Genomic DNA, 14,311 nt, shown 5'->3' with positions numbered 1-14,311 from the left:
ACTAAGTGTTGGGGCATGTGAATTGATATAGAGCAGCATGAACGTTCATGAAGTTCATAAAAATACTGAGAACAAGACTGGGGTGTCAGGTCAGAGATTCTACAAAGATCTGGAAGACACACAGCGGGGTAGATGACCCAGAGCAGCGGAAGCCACAATTCAATTTGCAGCAGAGGTGGTTCTCCAGTCTGCCTTCCGACCCCCCAAGTTGGCAGAGAACTTAGGGAGGAAGAATAACTTACTTAAGAAGCTGAATGTGCTCATTTGGGAAAAAAACACAACTTTATTGTGGGACTTTTTGAACACACAGAAGTAGAGAGGACAGAGTAAGATGCCACCGTGCATCATCGCCCACCTTCAAGATCATCAGCACAGGACCAGTTTGTTTCATTTCATCCCCACTTGCCCTACCCTCAGACCGCGTTGTTTTGAAACAAATCTCAAATGACATAATCATTTCAAGAAGCGGGATGATCTTAAGGATAAGATGAAAACCCATTCTCTTTTAACAAAGACCAAAAAAACAAAGAAGAGAACTTGTTATCAAAGAAGAACAGAAAGCTATAGCAGAGTCATTCGTGGTACATTCTTGATACGAAGTACTACATAGATTTTGAGCAGTTAATGGCATTTTTGAAAAGAAAATCCTTTTGAAGTTTTCACTTGTAATTTCTGCATCACTACACCTGTACATTTTTTTTTTTTTTTTTTTTGCGCAACGCGGGCCTCTCACTGTTGTGGCCTCTCCCGCTGCGGAGCACAGGCTCTGGACGCGCAGGCTCAGCGCCCATGGCTCACGGGCCCAGCCGCTCCGCGGCATGTGGGATCTTCCCGGACCAGGGGCACGAATCCGTGTCCCCTGCATCGGCAGGCGGACTCCCAACCACTGCGCCACCAGAGAAGCCCTACACCTGTATATTTGAATGAGGAACGTTACATTTCTTTCATTGGTTTTAGTCAGATTACCTGGTTTTACAGTTTAAAATGTTTACAAAATCCATAGTGTTGTAAAACACCATTAACTGATTTTTCAGTCAATGAGCAAAACACAGAGGAGTTTTTCTAGAGTTTAGAACAGAATGTAAATGCTGTAAATCACATAAAAATGGCTGAGCATGCTACGTGTATAGTTAAAGTAGACAAACTACAGATTAAAATAAAATGGGCAACAACATAGAGAAGGTAGTCAAGCTCTTCATCTTTCATGGAAGGAAACTGATAAGATTCTGTTTCAAGTTCTGATACATCAAGAAAGGTATAAGATTGATTATTTAGATGATTTAGAGGTGCCCACCAAAGAACTAAAAGAAAAATGGTCAAGAACGGCCACCTCTAAGAATCGGATGGGGTGAGATTGGGGAAAGAAATGACAAGTAATACATATATAATTATACTTATCTATAATAGTAATAAAAGCAGATATTAAAGGTCACAGAGGGCTTTTAATATGTACAGTTACTAAACCAAAAACTTTTTTGGGCCCAAACAGTGTTTATCTCACACCATCCTTACAACATGGTGTCCAGAGGAAGAACATTAAATTGCAGGTGTCAGTGTGGCGCTCAAGTCCTTTGTCTTTTAACTTAATGGGGAAGTAACCTGGTAGGTCCTGGCCCGAGATCAGCAACAAGACCCTGGAGGGCTCAGCGGAGTAGCTGGCCAGGGGCACGAGGGGTCCGGTGCTGGGCAGTGACCTCCCCACAGAGCCCGGGCTGCGGCCCGTCCCCAGCACCGTCTGTCATGCGACTCCGTGTGCCTGGACGAAGCAACAGTAACAGACTCTTTCAAAATAACTAGGTACAGAGTGAGTATACGAGGCCACTTTTTTCTGATACGTATTGCCAACTTTTGGTCCTTGAAATGACTGAAGTAATGAGGTAACCAGTTCCTGTTCAGGGTAAGCCGCAGGTGAGCCCTGGGAAGACTGTCTAATGTTTTGTATGTTCCAGTATCAGGCCTGGAAAGTCCCCAGAGAGGAGTCACGTCTCTAGCGAGCCCTACGAGCCCATCTCCCCACCCCAGGTTCCGGTCGTGCACGAGAAACAGGACAGCGTGCTGCTCCTGGCCCAGCGCGGAGCCGAGCCCGCGGAGCAGAGGTGCCTGTGCGCGCGCTGCATGCCTTTCGTTTTCCTGAAGTCAGTGCGTTTTTCCTCTTCCGGGTCATGTGTCAGGCGGATCGTTTTGTTTCTGTTTCCCTAGTGACCTAATGCCAGTGGATTTTAATGAAAAAATTGTAATATTTAAATAGGTCATAGAACATAATTATTCATTATTCTTCTCGAAGTTAAGTCGTCCTAGATCTTTTTAAAATCTTTCTGTCTGTGTGGTTGCTGAACCCCACTTGAGTGCTTGCTGGGCACCCGGCGTCTGGGCTGTGAGTGGAAGGGGGTCACAGTGAGCCCCTGGGCTGGGCTGCTTGCCGTGTGTTCTCTTCGCAGTTTCTGACCCTAACCCAACCCTAGGAATTACTGGATTCTTATTCCCATTTGGTTTTTTAGACGCCTTTGACTTGGCCCCTGCCTGGTCCACTTGCACCAGTGATCTGTCTAGAACTCAAGTGGACTCCAGCACTTGCTTGGTCACGAGCGTGGCATGGAATCTCTCTGTGGCCAGGCTCACGCTCCTCACCCCACTTGCTGCCGCTCCACCCTCACGCTTCCCTCCCTGAGCCCCGAGTTCCCTCACCTGAACTCGTGCTGCTTTCTTGGTGTGGAACACCCTCCCCTGATGCTCTGATTTGCTGGTGATCAAATAAAGTGAGAGGGAGTCCAGCTTTAGACCAAGGTCTGCCTCACTCCAAACCGTTAGTGCATTTCTTAACAGTGTGTCATAGTTATTTACTTACTGTATATATTAATAGGCCACCAAATAGAGGTTGGTACCTTTCAAGGAAATGAGGACGAAATCCATTTTTGGAAAGGGAATGATGTTAAATTTAATTATACGTTTACATGTTTCCCCTAAGCTTGTGAGTTTTCTGAGGACGGAGACCACGTCTTAGTCATTCTTCTTTGTCTTCCTTGGATACAGTAGGTGTTCTCATGTTTGAGTGATGGACCAGATTAAATTATCAGCACCTTTCCATATGTTCTCTGTTACCGTCTCTGGCACTAGTTAGATCCTGGTAGTCCTGCACTGGTAGAGGAAACTTGTTTTTCTAAATGTGTTAGTATAGGAAGCTGCCAATGAAATATGAAAGGAAGTCTTTATGCGAAACTCAGCTCAACTGGTCGCAGGCTTGAAAAGATTCTAATAAATAGGTAATTTTTTCTACATTGTAGCTATTCTGTTCAAGTCTAATTGTTGCTTAGGTGTGAGTGCTTGCTATTTTATAGGCAGGTGTGCTAGTAGTTACAATTTTATTGTGCTTCAAAGTAATCCTGCTAGTAAAACAGTTCCCAGCTTACATAGTAACCCTAAATATATCAGTGCCTGTGCTGTTGAACAGACAGAATTGTGACGAGTGTTCCCATTAACGTCCATTCACTCTTTGTTAAGAATCTTGGTTCTAGATTCTCTCTATTCCAGTCCTCATTTTCTGATGTCATCTTTGTGTCCTCAGATGTGATGTCCTCACTGGCTTTTGGTCACACACTGTCGTTAGGTTGTCAGCACAAACAGATGGGAAGGGACTCTAGGACTGGTACTAGCATGGGCGGGGTAGGAGTGCATGATGGTAACACGCGTAACTGTCCCTGACAGGAATGATTCCCGATCACCAGGGAGTATAAGCTACTTGCCTTCATTCTTCACCAAGCTGGAAAACACCTCACCCATGGTTAAATCAAAGAAGCAGGAGATCTTTCGTAAGTTGAACTCCTCTGGTGGAGGTGACTCTGATATGGGTAAGTGGGATTTCTTTCATGAACCCCAATAAAATTCGCATTAATAATGGTATCTCCAGTGTTGCCTCTCGTGTAATCCTTGAGTTCGAAGGCTCTTACAGGCATCTGTCCAAGCACAGCAGATCCTGAAGCTGCTTCCCAAATGTCTGTGGGCACGAGAGGGTTTCCTGTTAGGGAGCAAGCACTTGCCTCTTTCCGCAGCCCTCCATGTTCTCTTGGAACAAGTGCCGGGTCTGGGACGTTTGTTTCTCATGTGGGGTGGGATTAGCCCTCCAGTGTTTTCTGCCCTGGTCTGCGCTTCCTCCGTGCGGGCCGTCTCAGCTGTCTGCGGACAGGTTGTGCCCTTCCAGTCTTTTCTTTACACGCACCCCAGTTCCAGTGGCTGTCCATCAGGGGGCCTGGTTCCGAGCACTCCTGCCGGCCCAGGTGTTCTTCACAAAAAACGCTTTATTCGGCTCAGCCCTTCAGTAGGTTCTGAGTACTGTGGTAGGACCCACACCACATTCATCATTTTAAGGGGGTCTTTGACAACCTATGTGCTGTTAAGTTCCAATGCACTTAATGTCGGTACAGATACCAGGCCTCCCGAGATGAGCTGCCCTTGAGCCTCCCCTTGCTGTCCTTCTGTGTCCCTCCCGCCAAGCATGGGACGAGGCCCTCTGTGCTGGCTCCTTTTCTGCCCTGCCGGTGTCTTTGTGGGTGGCGTGCGAATCTGCTAGACCCGCCCCCTAGGACGGTGCCGGCACCAGGAGCAGCAGCCACCGCAGCTCCACGTGCAGCACTGCGGTGCTCCAGGCTCCGTTCTAAGCGGGAATATGCAGACTCCTGTAATCTTCATAACTAAACCCTGCACACCACGTGCTGGAATCATCTCCGCTTTGCAGATGAGGAAGCTGAGACTCGGGTTTCCTAGCTGTTGCAAATTACATAACTAGTGACTTGGGCTGTGGTTCAGACTCAGGAATTCCAGCGCCAGAGCCCCTGCTTCCAGTAGTTCTGCACTCGGCATCCTCACCCAGGCCGCTGGCAAATGTCCACTGGGATAGAGCTCTGGGGCATCCAAGCCTTTCCTTAGGGTGGACAGGCACGTGCCCGCTGTTTTCAGCACTCGTGCCATCACCCAGGCTTACTCGTGGTCCTTTCCTCACGTGTATCCAGTGATGCAGAAGCTGTGTGGGATGCCCTGTAGAATCCAGGCCTCCTACAATCTGCTTTACTTCTGGGCTACCTGCTCTAAACTGCCAGGTGGACGTGTGTTTGGATCTGTGACACTTCGTGATTAATAAAGGCCAAATGTCCCAGGGAAAAAAAGAGGAGCAGTGTCACTTGTTTGTGTAGTTATCCTAGCTCTTGATGACTAGATTCACTTTTTAAATGGCAACAAATTGTCCAAAAGAAATACTTTAGAAGGCTGACCAGAGTTGCCCTCAGGCTTACAGATATTCTTTCTTTCTTCTTCACGAAGAAATTCTTCTTGACAGGAAAATGCTATGTATGAATTGAAGAAGCCTACTTTATAGTTTTCTTCTCTCTTCTAATGTTTTCCATTGTCCTTTGGCAGTAGCCCGGTCATTCATTAATTCAATAATCATTTATCGAGCAGGGTGCTCTGTTGGGTGCTTTTAGAATGACAGATGGTCTCTACCCTGTGAAAATGTATAATGAAACAAGTATCTAACTTTAACAGAAGGTAAATTTTATTAATGTCGTAAGGCAAGTACTAACAAAATTTGCTTTAGTTTGGGATTTCTGATTGTGGAAAGGGACAATTAAGGGGTTATACTAAGGAACCAGTGGGCTCGTGGGATCCCAGGCACATTGGGTTCTCACCAGGAAGTAGAACTGAGAAATCCAAGCCCTGGGCAAGCAAGACAGCTTCAATTCACCTCAGGGCTCCCACCGGGGACATCAGTGCCTTTACTGTGCAAAAAACTTCATGCTTTAAAACTTACTTTATCTGATCTCTCTGCCGTTGACATTAGTGACCCACTTCCCTCTTCCGGAAATACTTTCTCCTCTTGGCTTTCAGGGACTGCTTTCTCCTGTTCTTTTCTCTACTTCTTTGACCATTTCTTATGTGTCCTTAGAAGCTATGTCCTGCTGTGCCTGGCTCTTGGGTGCTGGTTTTCAGTCTCTCCTCTTGCACCGTATTCTCGGAGGCGTTTCATCCACTCTGGCGGTTTGCACTATGTGCCGAAAACTCCCAAACTTGTACCTCGAGTTCGGCTTTTTCTACTAAGCTCTTTGCTGCCCTCATTGCTTCTTGAACGTCTTACTGGCTCCTTAAATGTCTAAAACGACTCCCCACGCTGGCTCTCCACACAGAGGCCTCTGGTCCTCCCCCCCCCCCCCCGCCACCCCGCTCCACGGTTCCCTCACGAGGCTCCGCAACTCGCTCTCCCAGGTGCTGTCCCGTCAGCCTCAACGTCTCCTGAGTGCCTGTCTGCCTTTCCCTCATTTCTGAGTAATTACCATGTCCTCTCGTAAGTCTGCCCATCTGTCTTACACCAGGGGCCCTCAAGCGTCACTACCCGTCACAGTCACCTGGAGGGCTTGTTAAAACACGTGCCTACTGGGCTGCAGGAACCTCAGAAACCGGCACTTTACTAAGCCCCCCAGGTGATTCTGACCTGATGGCCTCAGAGAGCACCCCGCTGACCTGTGAGCTCCACGGGTGGAGGAAGGGGTGCATTTTAAGTCCAGTACCTTAGTGTTATCGTTGGTTGAACAATATGAAATTGTCTTCATGTGACCATTTTTTTTTTCATATGACCATTTTTGATCAATATGAAGGTGATTTTATTATTCAGCCAAATAATCGCTCAGTAAATATTTGTGAAATGAATGAGTCCTATTCCCCAGGTTTTGTGGTAACTACCAGGCTGGCCCTACCACCCTGTGCTGTTTCAAGTTCAGTTCATCTACCATTTCCTGACCTGTACGTGAGGAGCCTATACCGCATGGTCCCTGCTGTGCAGTCTTCCTGGAGCTTCCTCCTCCCGCCCGGACAGTTTTCCCTGATCCCAGAAGTCAGCGTCTGGGCTCATATGCGCTCCCCATCTGCATGGACGGGCCCCCCTTCTGGGGTCTGCACATTCTTCTCTGGGACACCGCTTGTTTATAGCCACCGACTTTACTTCCTACGTTCTTTCTCTTTCAAAGTCTCAGCATCGAGTTGGAAGACGTGATGAAAACACCGTCTATGTTCCCAAATTCCTTCCATTTCTGGCACAGTGCTTTACAAGTAGCTCCCAGGTTGTCCCAGCTGTTGTCATTCAAACTGAGCAAATGACAAAGTGCACAGTTAGCAGGAATAAACAGAACCAATAGGCAGAATCTTTATCTCATCCTGGGATCAAAAATAGTTTCTAGGTAACCACAGCAGGGACACACGCGGTCCTGTTCTTGCCGTTCACGGGGCGTCTTTCCCCCGGATCTAATCTCAAACTCGGATATTTGCAGGGTCTTCTTAGAGTCACCATCTCTTCCCTGGCGAGCCTGGGTTCCTGTTCTGAGGGCAGCTTTTCCCTCTGTGTGTTTTCTCCAGCACTGCAAAAGTTCCTTTCCTTCCTGGGCTATATTATTATAGTACTCCTCCTGTTTTGATTTCTTACTTTCTGATTTCTTAAAAAAAAAAAATTTCTTTCACTTTATCTTCACTTAATGGGTGAAAAATAAAGTTGAGATCATGGAAAATAAGAAGGTTAATTTTATTGTAGGATTTTTTTTTTGAGACTTTATCTCTTCCGATGTATGTGATTATCACATCTCAATTAACTTGAATGTTTGTTTAAATACAGCAGCTGCTCAGCCAGGAACTGAGATCTTTAACCTGCCAGCAGTCACCACCTCAGGTAAGATTCAAAAGACATTGTTTGCCAACAGGAAACTGGTACAGTAGCAGTCAGTCCAGCAAATAGGTATCGAATACCGACTGCATACAGGAAACTGCTCCAGGAAAGCTCATCGTTTAGTCAGGGAGGGAGGGAGTCAATGGCGGTAAATAATGCGTTGAGATTCAGTGAGTACTTGTTGAAAAGATAAATGAAGAAAGAGAGTCAGAACTATTAAAGAGCTAAAAAGAAGGAAGCCATCCTCGAGCAACTCTCACACAAGTGGGTGCCTGATTTAACAAAGAAAACCACATTGCCTGTGAGCTACGCTCGCTGGCCTTAGCCGGCCTCCACGTGGGCTCTGTGTTGTGGGCACCTTGCCAGGTGCTGCGTGTCCTGGGGGGGCTCCTGTCTCCCGACCTGCCCTCGGAATCAGGCAGACTCGTCCTGCTCGTCTTTTGCAGGCTCCGTGAGCTCCCGAGGTCATTCCTTTGCTGACCCTGCCAGCAACCTCGGGCTGGAGGACATCATCCGGAAGGCGCTCATGGGGAGCTTTGAAGACAAAGTGGAGGACCACGGGGTCGCCATGCCCCAGCCCCTGGGGGGGGTGCCTGGTGGTGCCGGCACCTCGGTGGCGACCAGCGGTGAGGCCCGGAGAGAGGAAGGGGACCCGTCACCTCATTCAGGTAAAGGGCTCATTTCCGTGCTCTTCTGCCGCCTTTCCCAAGAAAAAGCCAATTTATACCCCAAGTTCTAACGGATCACTAAGATTTCATTTATGTGCTGAGTCACCTCTGAAGGTTTTAGTTACTTAAACCAAGACTTTTCTCTAACCTGCTCGGACATATTAGTAATGTGAAATTTAAAAAAGGATGAAAATTTTTACCCAGAAAGTCACCCTTTTTGCTTGCATCTAGTCCTTATCTGTATACATACATTGCAATTGTAATACAAGTGCAATTTCATATTCTGCTCTTGAATCAAAGTAACTTACTATTGTAATAAAAATGACAGGCTCAGTATAAAAGAATTTTAAGCCACAGAAAAGAGGGAAAAAAACCAGATCACATCGTCCAGAAAGCTAGTGGTGGTGTTTACATAAAAGGACAGCTTATTGGAATGAGGTAATTGTATGCATCCTGTTAGAAGCAAGCACACAAGAACCAGGACTCTGCTCTTTCTGTGTGTATATATAAGCTTTCTTCTTAATCCTTTATACCTTAAAAACTACCTGAAGGTCAGTAACATTTCAAGTTTAGTTTATTTTCCTGTTATGGTCAAACAGACGAGCTCACTAAGGTTAAAAAGATAAAGAGATTAGGGGCTTTAGTTATTTATTTTTACATATATATGTTAATTTTAGGACAATATGAATTTACTTCCTGCTCTAAAAGATGAGCCACTGTCTCCCATCTCTGCTCTAGCATTCCAATTTTTATTGATTTTAAGTGTGTGTGTTTTAAGGTTGTAGTATTGGTGACTTACACAGTTACAGTTATCCTGGTTACATAATCTTTCTATTATGGTGTTTCTTTCTGGTAAGGTTTTCACACCCTGTTTTCTCCGAAAGGCTGCTGTATCCTGAGGTGCGTGCTTGACAGTGTCTTCTTGCTGCCTTTATGTTTGAGACGGCAGTTTGGCAGGTTGTGATACTCAGCACGTACTTTTCTCAAAATATCCCGTAGACACTGTTAGGCTTTTTTCTGGCATTCGTTGTTGTATAAAAAATAAGACCAGATGTCTCCCCCACCACCACCTTTTTTTGGTGGTGACTCTCTGCCCAAAAAATCCTTTTTTTACCTCGATTTCAGTAAATTTATCATGAGTGTGTTAGTGCTCCTCACCCTGTTGCTCACAGGAGGGTGTTGCCCCTTCAGGTTGATATCTGCATTCAGGGAAATGTTCTACCAACTGTTCCTCTTAGTTATTTTCTCTTTCTTTTGGGCCCTCCATTTCAGAAAGTTACCTTTTTGCTGGATAGTTTTTGACCTCTGTATCTGTTAACCTTCTAATTATTTTAGTCATCTTGATCTTTTTCTGTTGCTTTTACTGCGAGTCTCTCAAATTTTTCCTTTGCACTAATAATTCCCTTTCCCTCGTGTCTATTCTGACCCTTGCTGTTCTGTCTTTTGTTTCCTAAGCCCTTTCGCCTCTTTCATTTTGGTTATCTATTCTTTGAGCTTTTCTTAAACTGGCTTCATGTATTCCGAAGTTTTCTCCAGTGTTTGAATCACGTTCCCTGCCCCTTCCCCCGCCCATTTCTTTATTATATTCTTTTCCTTATCACCAAGGATTTGCATTTCTTCTTTTTCCAGATAGTTGGAGGGGTCAAAGTTGCTTTCTGTTCCTTTTTTCTGTACCTCGAAGGACTGGGGGCAGGGTGAGACTGTTCTGCTAGGGCTGAGGAAAACATTTGCTGGTGACCTGGACTCTGATCTCTTCTGAGATCTTTTTCACGTTTTGTTCTAGAGCCCACTTGGGACTTCCCACTCCTGTGAACTCCTGCTGAGTTCATCAGCTGTACAGCCTGGAGCAGCAGAAAGGGCCACCTTGACTTGTCAGGCTCTGCTGAGGTCCAGTAGTGCCCTGAAGGGGCTTCTGTTCTACCGTTTTATTCCTCCTCTGTAAACTGGTGGGGGAGGAAAAAATGAGGATTTAAGATTTTTGTCAGCCAGCTTCCATTTCCTTAAGCAGTTTCTGTGCTCCAAGGCCAAGAAAGAAATGATGTTCCAGAAATGCTAGTTCCTTGATTACACGTTTCTGAGTTTATGGCATGAGGACATACCCCGTTTTGACTTTAGCTGCTGTAAGTAAATTCTGGCTTTCTTTTAAATGTTACTTCTTTACTTCATTAGGCACTAGGGTTTGGATTCTTCATGCTACCACTTTGCTTCCTTCACTTAGCATTAGACAATCATCGGCATTTTGGTAGATTTTAAAGTTGAGAACATAATTACTAAATATCAGCAGTAATAATTTATTTCACTTTTAGGAGGAGTTTGCAAACCAAAGCTGATCAGCAAGTCAAACAGCAGGAAGTCGAAATCTCCTATCCCGGGGCAAGGCTACTTGGGAGCTGAACGGCCCTCCTCGGCCTCCTCTGTGCACTCGGAAGGGGACTACCACAGGCAGACGCCAGGCTGGGCCTGGGAGGACAGGCCTTCCTCCACAGGTAAGGAGCTGCTGGGAGTCCGAAAGCAGCCGACGTCAGTGCCTCGGTTAGCGCTGCTTCGAACACCGCTTCCATATCACAGCCTCACTAGGGGGGTCCACTGTCCAGAGCAGAAGCGGAACGCGCATAACCTAACCCTCCTCCTCCCGCAGGCTCGACGCAGTTCCCCTACAACCCCCTGACCATGCGGATGCTCAGCAGCACGCCCCCTGCGCCCGTCGCCTGTGCGCCCGCCTCTGCCAGCCCCGCCGCCCCTCACCAGCCGAGCAGGATCTGGGATCGGGAGCCGGCCCCGCTGCTCTCCGCGCAGTATGAGACGCTGTCCGACAGCGACTGACCTGCGGGAAGGGGTCCCGGGGCCCCCTGGGTGGGGGAGGGGCTCTAGTTTCTGGTGGTCTCAGTTTTAAGTGCAGGCCAAAAGCCTGCCCTCCTAGGACTTGTGCCCAGAGACTTTCCAGGAGAGCCTTGGGCCACAGACGACGACGAAATGATGGAAGTTTATTTCAAGAGTCAAATGAGGGGAAAAGGCTGCCCTGATACAGGCAGTTCAGTGGATCATAATAATAGTGGAGGGTTGGAATGTAGAGTTTTTAAAAAGTGGATAATTCCTGTTCTTACATCTGTTTGTAAAGAAAATCATAATGTCTTTAAATCACTCTTCTGTAAATAGATGACCTTTTTGCAGTGTTTCCCCTCGCTCTAGTATCTCGTGTACTTATATTCAAATCAATCAGCGTATCAACTCTGGGGGTAATTTTTAAAAATCTCGTCTTTTTAACCTTTGCCTTCTAAACAACCTCATACAGCCCAGTTATACAATATTGGCTGTCACGGGCATTGTACTTTTATCCAATTTTGTTTCCTCCGAACTCAGATTCCCAGTGATGTTTAAAATCTTGTGATAAATGTTTAGATTTTTAACACAGACCCTGTCATAAAATCTGTACGTTAACGTATTAGGGTCAAAAGGAGAAACAAAATTCTGCCATACTGTAAATCTCCAGTGCAGGCTTTAATTTTTTTTTTAATTAGAAGCACTGAAAAAATAGTACTGCATGGGTATTGTTATAGTTCAGTTTTTAAGGTTTTAAAGGCTTATTTGAGGCATACCTCACTGTTATGCACACTGGTAATTAACCACACCCAAGCACTCCTCCTCTCCTGCATTTGATGCAGCCCAGCAAAGCTTTTGTTCTGAAATAAATCTGACCGCCCTGTCCACTAGCTACAGTAGAGTACTTGTGATGTGAGCCTTTCGCTGTCTCAGGTTTAAAAGGAAAAACTTACACTTTCCTTTAGTTTGATAGCTATTATTGGTTGAGAGTCAGAAGGTTACAGTCTGTGCAGAACCTCAGTGTTTTAGGTTTGCTTCGTGCCGCATAACCTGAGCTCTCGTGGGGAGCAGCCAGTCCTTTCCCCTTCGTGCCACCCTGTGCTTACTTTCACTTTGATTCCTTGTGGGCAAGAGTTCGTCAGGTGTTTTTATTTCACTGAATCTCAAGAAGCAAATAACTTAAAAGACTGAATTTTAAACCCATTATGGTACTAGAGGATCAGTCTTACCCTTCAATAATAATTGCTTGTTGAATTAAAAACTTTTTTTCATACAACTTTAACATAGCATTGAAGCATCCTTCTGTAGCACACGGATGCTAATGGTTTTGGGGGAATGCCACCGAGATAGAGGTCTCTCAGAAAGATAAAAACTAGCACTTTATAGACTCTTAAGTAGACCTGAGCTTTTAAGCAAAAGTACTCAAGCCTCTAAGGACAGCAGGTGTCCGACAACCACTGACTAAGCGCCTCCTTTGCAGTGGAGGGGACCTTGGTGTCTAGTCCCCTTTTTATAGATGTGGATGCAGGTTCAGTACGTTGCCCACACAGTTAAATAAGCAACGAAGACAGGGCCACAGACCGACACCTGTCTGAAGCTAAGGGAACTACGCACCTGCGTATGCTTGAGGTCCTCCAAGTAAGCTTTAGATCAGGTGTAGTGGTCAAATCCCTACTACTCGGAAAGCTGGTACGACTTTATAAATACTTTAAAAGTTTTAATGTGAATGAAAAACAGTAACTTAAGGTTTTTGCTTAAAGTTTTGTTTACGTACTAGTAACATTTTAGATTTTAATTATTTGTCAACAGTCCCAAAGAGATGATGCTGGTATTTTTCTATGACTAGTTCTTGAGAACACGTCAGATCAGAGCCCTGTGCGTAACCTGTGCAGCTCCACTCAGGACCCAAAGGGGGCGGCTGTTGACCACTCACCCCTCCTCATCACAGTGCAAGTTGTTTTACTTCACCTGCCGTCACCTGGAGAAGAGATCCCGCAACGGGAGACAAAACCCACGGTCCCGCCTCGGTTCAGAACAAGGGCAGGACGGAGTGCTGGCCTGCAGAGCGGGCAGACCATGTGGGAGGTGGAGGCCCATCCGGCGTGACGTGACTTGGCCAAGTCAGCTGTGAACCGAGGCGGGATGCTGCGGGCTGAGACCCCAGGGTTCTGAAGCTACAGCCTGGCAAGTGACTATTTTTTAGCACCCAGAACGAAGTTACAGTTCACAGAACTGTGACAGCCAGCCAGTGTCCACCGCGTGTTCATGATGAGAAGATTCGTAGTGCTTGAATGTGGGTGTGCTGGGTGATTCTATCTTAAAATATCCATGCCCTGAAAGCTCCAGTGAGATAGTTCAAGTTTTTATACTACTGTGAACAGTTCACCTTTGGATTCAGCCCGGTCAGTGGCAGGCCAGTCCTCCTCGTTTCGCTGCCTCAGTACAGTGAACTGTAGTGACCGCGCCGCGTGCAGAGCTTTCTGAAAACTCCCGCAGGTGTTCCGGGACCGGGAGCCGCATCAACGAGGGTCAGAAATTCTCAGTAAAACCTAGAGCGAGAAACCTCCCTTTCAGTAACTCCCGCAACTGTGAGAAGGTAAAAACGTTCTCAATGCAGAAGGTGAGTAGTCGACAGTTTTTTAAAGTCAACTAATAAATGAAGACTGGTTGCACTGAAACTCAATATGAGTTAAAGTTTCTCTCTCCAGAGTCAGACTTGAGTGGTTAAAGGAATTAACTGGGTCGGAAAGTGGGAAGATGGATACATCCGCAATGTTAAGGTGATAGTTTTAGTCTAATCCCTGTATTTTTACTTTTATGAACTCTTTAGTAAATTATTTTTTGATGAGAAACTCAAAGATTATGGAATACATACACTATTATTGCAGAGTGTCTAGTTTATTATGAAAGGATTCTCCCAGTATGTACACAGGAACCCAACTGTCAGTTTATTTCCCTCCCCCCCCGCCCGCTGCCACCACCACCAGCGTACCAGCAACAACAGGGTTCCTTCGTGGTACTTAGAAGAACCGCAAAACTGCTGGGGTGAAAACACCATCAGTGCCCGCTGTGTTGTGTACTTTACATATGCTGAGGCAGTGTGATAAAGCTCTCAACACTGCGGCCT

The 14,311-nt window shown here is 46.1% G+C and overlaps 1 protein-coding gene and 1 long non-coding RNA gene across 19 annotated transcripts in view; one reads left to right on the top strand and one right to left on the bottom strand.

The window, feature by feature from the left end:
* The window catches only part of NCOR1 (nuclear receptor corepressor 1), a 145,924-nt gene extending 132,062 nt beyond the window's left edge, over positions 1 to 13,862 (top strand). For 17 of the 18 annotated variants that reach the window (XM_060135336.1, XM_060135346.1, XM_060135345.1 and 14 more), the window contains 6 exons: positions 1,950 to 2,096; positions 3,703 to 3,845; positions 7,646 to 7,699; positions 8,143 to 8,364; positions 10,671 to 10,850; positions 11,003 to 13,862. In XM_060135336.1, the coding sequence (XP_059991319.1) occupies positions 1,950 to 2,096; positions 3,703 to 3,845; positions 7,646 to 7,699; positions 8,143 to 8,364; positions 10,671 to 10,850; positions 11,003 to 11,187 (931 nt within the window). In that variant the 3' untranslated portion in view covers positions 11,188 to 13,862. The remainder of the gene's footprint in view (positions 1 to 1,949; positions 2,097 to 3,702; positions 3,846 to 7,645; positions 7,700 to 8,142; positions 8,365 to 10,670; positions 10,851 to 11,002) is intronic. The other variant, XM_060135343.1, reaches the window with a different exon arrangement.
* LOC132511772 (uncharacterized) lies at positions 258 to 14,119 on the bottom strand. The gene is made up of 2 exons (XR_009537727.1): positions 13,571 to 14,119; positions 258 to 2,203 (listed from the first exon to the last, which is right to left on the bottom strand). It is a non-coding gene; the product is annotated as an uncharacterized LOC132511772 (long non-coding RNA).
* Positions 14,120 to 14,311: the final 192 nt, after the last annotated feature.

Source organism: Lagenorhynchus albirostris, chromosome 20, assembly GCF_949774975.1.
Source record: "Lagenorhynchus albirostris chromosome 20, mLagAlb1.1, whole genome shotgun sequence".
Lineage (NCBI taxonomy): Eukaryota > Metazoa > Chordata > Mammalia > Artiodactyla > Delphinidae > Lagenorhynchus > Lagenorhynchus albirostris.
Note: the sequence above shows the minus strand (reverse complement) of the source record. Positions and strands in the feature narration are given on the sequence as shown.